The sequence below is a fragment of the Anoplopoma fimbria genome, chromosome 2 (genome assembly GCF_027596085.1).
Source record: "Anoplopoma fimbria isolate UVic2021 breed Golden Eagle Sablefish chromosome 2, Afim_UVic_2022, whole genome shotgun sequence".
Lineage (NCBI taxonomy): Eukaryota > Metazoa > Chordata > Actinopteri > Perciformes > Anoplopomatidae > Anoplopoma > Anoplopoma fimbria.
Window position 1 is genome coordinate 3,452,325 of NC_072450.1, and position 7,592 is coordinate 3,459,916.

General features: G+C 36.6%; 1 protein-coding gene across 1 annotated transcript; it reads left to right on the forward strand.

Moving 5' to 3' along the window:
• Positions 1-256: 256 nt before the first annotated feature.
• Positions 257-2,559, forward strand: cartl (cocaine- and amphetamine-regulated transcript-like). Its single transcript, XM_054620672.1, has 3 exons — positions 257-394; positions 1,792-1,869; positions 2,452-2,559. The coding sequence occupies exons 1-3, from the start codon at positions 257-259 to the stop codon at positions 2,557-2,559; spliced, it is 324 nt and encodes a 107-aa protein (XP_054476647.1).
• Positions 2,560-7,592: the final 5,033 nt, after the last annotated feature.

The following is a 7,592-nucleotide window of genomic DNA, read 5'->3' on the forward strand; positions in this document are numbered from 1 at the left end:
ATTTTAAAAAAATAGGAGAGTTGTTTGGTTCATCCACCTCTGCTGACTGGACTGTGCTGCAGTGGCCTCTCGGGCGGGGCTTAACGGGTCTATAAGAGGGCAGCAGGTCTGGTGTGTGGAGGGAGAATCTCCAGTGGACTTGCTGCGACCCCTCTGCTCCTCCAGTCCTGATCTACCACCTCCTCTTCTCATCTTCTCCTCCTCCTCCTCCTCCTCCTCCTCCTCCTCCTCCTCCTCCTCCTCCTCCTCCAGCACCATGGAGAGCTCCGGGATGCTCCGCGGGCTGCTGCTCGTCGGCCTGCTGTCCGTCATGTGTTGCGGTCAGACGTCGCAGGAAGTCTCCGTGGAGGACTTTGGACCGGACAAACCCGAACCCGCTGCAGACAGAGACCTGGTCAGTATATGAAGGGCTGTGATGATGTTAGTTTATGGAGGAGTCAAAAGATTAACATCCCTGGTGATACTTTCCTAAACTTTGGCAGAATAAATAATATTTTTAGGATTATGAATGACGTTTACTTTATTTGCTTTTTATAGGAAAAGCAAATGCATCATTTTATTTAGTTCAACTTAAGAGGAAATAAACAGAACTTGTAGAAAAAATAACTTTTAAAATGTGTGTTTTATTACATAACTGTTTTCAAGAAGACACTACAGATGAAAAGTGTAAAAAAAATCAAATAAGTTAAATATATCAGCTTGAAACTTCCCATGTTGATTACTTTCATTGCAAAAAATATTTCATCATATTTTTTCTGAAATGTTTAAATATGCAAATGTGACTTATCTTATTAAATGTGTGCTAATTTTGATACATTCCCAGAACAGAAATGTGAACATTGGATAAAGCCAGGTTCAAAATTCTTGTTTCATTTTGTCGATATATCAGTAAAAGGTTTTTATAGAGGGAACTTTGGATATGTCTTTGTATCGCTCCATAAATCTGTCAACAAATATAAAACAAATCTATTTTCTCCATATTTTTGTAATAAAATGTTGTATAAATCAGACTATGAATGATACATGAACAAACCCCTCTGTAGAAACCTTCAGAATATAGAGAGGAATGAAGCTGTAAAGTTTGGTGAATGTAAGAGCTACTGAAGTGGAGATTTATGGATCAGAGTCTGAGAAAAAACTCATTTAGAGAAAACGTCCTTTAAAGAAATGTTTAGTTAAATTACATACATGTTGAAGACACTACAGGTGAATAGGGTAAAAAAAATAACTAATAGATATCAACATGAAACTTCACCAGCTGATTACTGACATTAAGACAAGTATTTTTTGTATTACAACTTCTCTGAAATGTTGTGTTTAGATATGTAAATGAGGCATTATCTAATGGAAACTTCTGGTGAATTTAGGAGAAATCTACACATGAGAAATAGACTAAGTATTTAAATAAACACCTAAATGTCTATTTTGGATGTTTTCTTTCCACTAGTCTGAAAGAAATAAGAGATGCATGGTCTTTTATTGAAAATATACACTGATAAACCTTTTAAATGAAGCCCATCCTTCATGCTGTGCAGCCTTTCCATGTTCAAACCCACAGAACATTGTTTTAACTTCAAGTCAACCGAATATTTCAGGTGGGAAAATGATGCAGAAGACATCTAGAATATCTACTTAATAGCTCTAAAAAAACACGTCATCTTGGGGTTAAAAGTATCATTCAACTTTAACAAAGAGTTATAGATTATACATGTGATACTTAAGGGCATATTTAATAGTTAATAACGTGCACAGGCAGCTCTGGTTTGACACATTCTCCTTGTTTTCTGTCAGATGGAGGCGCTGGAGGCTCTGCTGGGCGGGATGCGTAATCGGATTCCCTCCACGGAGAAAAGAGGAAGCATCCCACTGGTGACTTCAGTTTGTTCTCTTTATTCGTCTCTTTAACGTGTTCCCTGTAATGAAAGGCAGGATGTAACTCAGTGATCCATTGGACAACGCTCCACTGCTGTTTAATTAAACCGCTTAGCAGAAGATACCGCGGCCAGTAATTAAAAGTTAACAAGAAAATGCCAACACCGGTCTTTTACTCAGTGCAATTACAGAGTAATCAAGATCACAACTCTAATTAGCTGAACGAAAGGAAGAATAACTCTCAATCCTCCTGAAATAAGACAGAACCAGCTAATGAACAGGATTGAATTATTTCCCTGAAAGACACCGGAAGGATTAAACAACTAAATCAGAGGAATTGACGAGAAAAAAAGGACACAATTAATCAAAAATACATTCATTAATGTGAAGGCCTGTGTTAGAATTTGTCTTTATGTCACACATGAATACAAATCACATGAAAGGAACATCAAATATGTGGATATATATAAATAAACCACTGATTATTGTACTTTAAGGAGTTTTTACAACCTTTTTTATGCAAAGTATCTGACTGTATATGTGTGAGTAACCTCTCTATCCCCCCCACTCCCCCACCAGTGTGGGATGGGCGACCGGTGTGCCATGAAGTTCGGCCCTCGCATCGGGAAGCTGTGTGACTGCGGCAGAGGAGCCAACTGTAACTCCTACCTGCTCAAGTGCATCTGAAGCACCTGAAGGACTTTTATGATTATTATCATTTTCAAGAACTCGGCGTCATCAAACATCCTTCACATCCTCGACGCTGACAACAAACCCCGAATCTCATCTCGTTGACATGTATTGTAGTTTATATCCGTCATGCATTGTTGTTGTTTTGATGGATGAGCATGGATTTTGTATTGCAGACTTATTATTTACTGAAAGCATGTAAATGTTTCATGTTCAATAAACGCATTTATCAACATGTCTTTCTGATATTTCATTCACTCAAAGTTTGTTCATAGTCAGGTAGGATTTCTTTCTCTATGTTGCCATCTTTAAGGTTAAATTCAGGGGATGAAACAAAGTTTAAATTAATCCTTTGCTAAGCCCCGCCCACTCGAAGCTACATTACCATGGAGTTTCCGAGAGAAGCAGATAAAAGGGTCTTCAATGTGTGTTTTAAGGATGTATCCAGGATGAAAACAGGTTAAAAAGATAAAGATAGAAGCTAAACATACAGATCAAGTGAACCACCACATCACCTGGAGACAGAAGACATAAAAAGTGAGGAATAACGCTCATTAAAAAGTGTCCACACCCTCAATAATCCCAACCTTTAAGCTTTTAAATAATATAAACTGCTGAGTTATAAAAAACATCATCCCCTGTAAAGTCATGAACAAGAATATAAGCGATAGAGACCAAAACATTTGTTGGTGACACTCTTTAAACAGGTTTATTTCTGCTGTAAAGTTGGGAATGTCAACATGGAGGTCTACAGGGATTGAAGTGGACATTTGAGGTCGGCGTTTGGTGCAAACGTACTCAACTATTTTAGCTCAACAGTTTTTTTTTTTTCAGAAACATAATGTTTTAAAACAAGAAGTTTAGTTTATGTCACATAAACACCTGCTGTCACTTTTGTCTGACGTCTTTTCAAATCCAGAAAATTTCCTCTGCACCACACTGATGTCACCACACTTTTGATCACTGATTTAAAAAAAATACTTCAAGAATTTTAACATAACACAAATATATACACAATCTCTGACCAGGTAACGAAAGTTAACTTGATGCAAGAGCTAGAAAAAGTGAGAGAAATTGATTAAAAAAATAAAATAATCGTCGAAATTGAAAGTTTAAAAAGGATACCACAAAAAGCACATATTACACACACACACACACACACACACACACACACACACACACACACACACACACACACACACACACACACACACACACACACACACACACACACACACACACACACACACACACACACACACACACACACACACACACACACACAAACACACATACACAATCATACAAGCTTTTCAATACGTCACAATGAAGTTTAGCATTACTGCTCCCTTCTCAGTCATTTGTCAGCACATCTTTCACTCTATCATGTTCAAGAAAAGATATGAAGGGACCTTAACCTCCTCAGAAATCCTATACTTCTCCTTCACTATATAATTAATCTTCTCCATAGACATATTACTTTCCTTTTCCTTCAACCAGCAACCTTTATTTGGTGCATTAGAGTTCTTCTATTGTCGAGCAATAAGATGTTTGGCTCGCAAGACGCACATGTCTATGAATGAATATGACTTTTTTTAGTAGAACATTGAAAAATTCAGTATTTGTTTGGTAGTGATACATAAATATTCATGCAATTCACATCTTTCCAAAGGGTCTTAATGTGTTCACATTCCAAAATATAGTGCAATAAAGTACCTTTAAGCTCAGTTACACATATGTCAGGAATATTGTCATTGTATTTGTGCATTAGGTATGTTATCTACTTTATTGTTGTACTTTTAATTGTGTATTCACTTCATGATTGAAACTTTGAGATCCAGTTTGCTTCTAGGAGTCTTATTCTGTGACTGTGACGTCAGTTTACCAAACAACAATTTAATAAAGCCTCTACTCTGCTTATGACAGTTGATGGAAAACTACTGCTGAGTCAGAACTGTTCGCGTCAGTACCAAATGAAAGATGTTTTTAAAGTCAACACTGTGTGAATTAACCTTTTTAAAAAGGCAAAGTGTAGCATATAAACACAGCCCTCAGCATGAGAGCAAAACATTTCTGGAGCCGCATGTAAATATGTTTTTGCTCTTAAGAAAACCGTGCTCGTACTCTTTTCATAAACTCTTTTCATAAACTCTTTTCATAAACTCTTTTCATAAACTGGCCTTTCTTAAAGTTTCGCTCCCCACTGCGGCACACACTAGAACCTGGGCTTGTTCTAAGTGTCGTTCATTCACAGTGTTCCTGCTTTACTTCGCCACAAACTGTGACGGATGAAAGCGAAGCATCCAGCTGTGACAAAAGCCACGCTTATTCCAAATAATTAAAAAAAAGAAATAATAAATTGCTGAGCAGATCCGGCTCATTGGGCCTGCAGCCAGCAGATACGTGCTTTTCATTTTTCGTCCAGGAAGTCATAATCCTGCAGAGCCATAAAAGGCTGAAGAGCTCATTTAAAAGGTCTTTTGGCTTCGGGGACAAGATAGGAGACAAACAGCGGTGTAACGTTTCCCCCCCGCTCAATGCCAGAGGCAATTTAGGCTGCAATAAAAAAACAAGTCAATAGTGAATGAAAAGTGTCTTCATTGTTGAATTCTGCTTGGCTTTGTTTTGTTCTCGGCTGTTGCAGAGAAGAATCAGTGTGGTATCATGTTCATTAAGTCATCATATTTCATGCACTGATGAGCACAAGCTATGAATATGACTCTCTTCCTGTTCCTGATAATAACTGGTGGATTACAGAAGAGGCTGTTATATTTACATTATTATACCACAGCTGCAAAGATTTATTTCATGTCACGGAAAAAGAAAATGCATCTTATGATTCAATATTTTGTATATATATATATATATAAATAAATAAATAAATATAAATAAGATAAATATTATATAATATAAATATATATAAATAAATAAATAAATAAATAAATAAATAAATAAATAAATAAATAAATAAATAAATAAATATTAAATCATAGGATATATATAAATATATGTATTTATATAAATATATATATAAACTCAAAATGATCTCATAAAGAACATACGTTTTTAATCAAATTGAATGTATTAAAGGAGTACTCCACCAATTTAGCATGGCACTCCTCACTGTTGGACTCATGATGGAAAGTTTAAAACATGACAATCAAAATCGATGCAGCAGAACCAGAGATATCATCTTTTCAAATTCCACACATTCTTCCTCCTTGTCAAAACCTGTGCCTACATTACCCACAATGCACATCTCCTGTAATAGTAATATAAGGAGCAGCTTCCTACAGAGTTCTGGTAAACACTAACTTTAAACTCAAGTGACATCATTTAAGGCAACTTGCTACAACTCACACAGTTTCCACTGGAGCCACAGATGTCTTCATGCCGAGCACCCTTTTATATTACATTTTGAAACGTTGCAAAAAACGAAATCCAAATGCGATATTTGTCTTGCAACTGGGTTTGGAGCGAATAAGCTCGGCTACGGTAGTTTGGTGAGATGTTGGCGCTATAGTCAATTCTTGGCTGTAATCCTCCAGGAAACAGAAGAAGAGGTTGCAAACTGGAAACAAAACAAGTCTCCTCTCAGGATTTTGTTTCATTGTTCTTTCACATCAGCTACTGTTGGTCATGTTTCATGCTGTAAGGGGACGAAGACAAATCATATCTGGGAATGTGCCGCCAGCAGAAACAGCTAATCAGTCATGTGGGATAATGTTCGCTACATCAGCAAAGGCATTCCACATCCCATTGAGAGCATCAACTCTTTTGTTATAAAGGAAAAAACCACCTCAAGCGTTCTCAATTCTGCATAGCAAATGCAGCTTTTCTAATGCGAGACTTCAACTGTGCGTAAAAATATGTTGATGAAAACAGTTATTCTTTATATATGCAGGAGCACGCCACAACATCTGGAAACACACTTTGTTGTGTAAAAGTTCCTTCTTGAAGCCAACTCCTAACTTAAATATTAACCTACAGTGTTTGTAACTTTCATGGCACATTGTTAAAGTCAGACAAACGTAACTTTTGTAAAGTGACATTTATAAGAAAATGCTTAAACAATGTGGAACAGTAGCACAAGTGTTATGAAGTCAGGAACTGACAGTTACACACATTTACGTTAGCTACCTTTAGCTACCTTTAGCTAACATTAGTTAACATTAGCTAACATTAGTTAACATTCATACCAGACTAAAGATGGCTGTTGCAGCAAAACTTTTGAGGATATTGAATTGATTAAGAATGCATTGTATTTTTAAGTTACACTTTATTGTGGTGAGTGAAAGCCTTTCTTTGAATGGCATTTTGGAACAAATATGTTCTTATATTCCAGATCTTTGTTACAAACATCAGTATCCATATATGTCATGAATGGTTTTTTTCTAAACCTCCACGTCTGCTTTTCCAACAATACTGTCTGATCAACTGTGTTATCTTTACTTCTGCTGTCCATAGAAGCCCAGTGAATTCCCACCAGTAATATATCATTTTACAAATGTCTTTTTTCCTGACCATCTAAAGTCTAACACTGTGAAACCAAATGGACTCTGGCCTGTTTATTGTCAGTCTTTTGACTCCACATGTGGTGACTCACCTGAGCTTTCGGCCTTTCCTGTTGCCAGACTGCTGAAACCAACAAAGAGCGTCTGTGTTTGTACAAACACTCTGTTTGAGCAGCTGAGACAGGCTGTTGTGTTCCTGGGTACACTCAGGTAATGTGATCTAGCTGCAATGATAATGTGACAAAACTAGACGCCATATGAGATAAGAAAAAATTGTTAATAGTTGCCAATATAACCAAGCAAGATGTATCATTGTCCCATGTATACCAGGAAGTTTAAACCAACAGATTAAGATCATTTCTACATGTTTTGTTAGAATTGGACCATATATATGCCTAACTGAAGTATTAACGTCATCACAAGTTTTCAAAAACACCAAATGCTGACAAAAGAAAGAGTATTTTACACATTAATATCTAATATTCATGTTCAAAATGTCGTTAACATGTTGAATGT

Coding starts and splice junctions, on each gene's coding strand:
- cartl (XM_054620672.1), top strand. CDS start 257: ATGGAGAGCTCCGGGATGCTCCGCGGGCTGCTGCTCGTCGGCCTGCTG. Junction 395..1,791: donor CCGCTGCAGACAGAGACCTG/GTCAGTATATGA, acceptor GTTTTCTGTCAG/ATGGAGGCGCTGGAGGCTCT. Junction 1,870..2,451: donor AAAGAGGAAGCATCCCACTG/GTGACTTCAGTT, acceptor CTCCCCCACCAG/TGTGGGATGGGCGACCGGTG.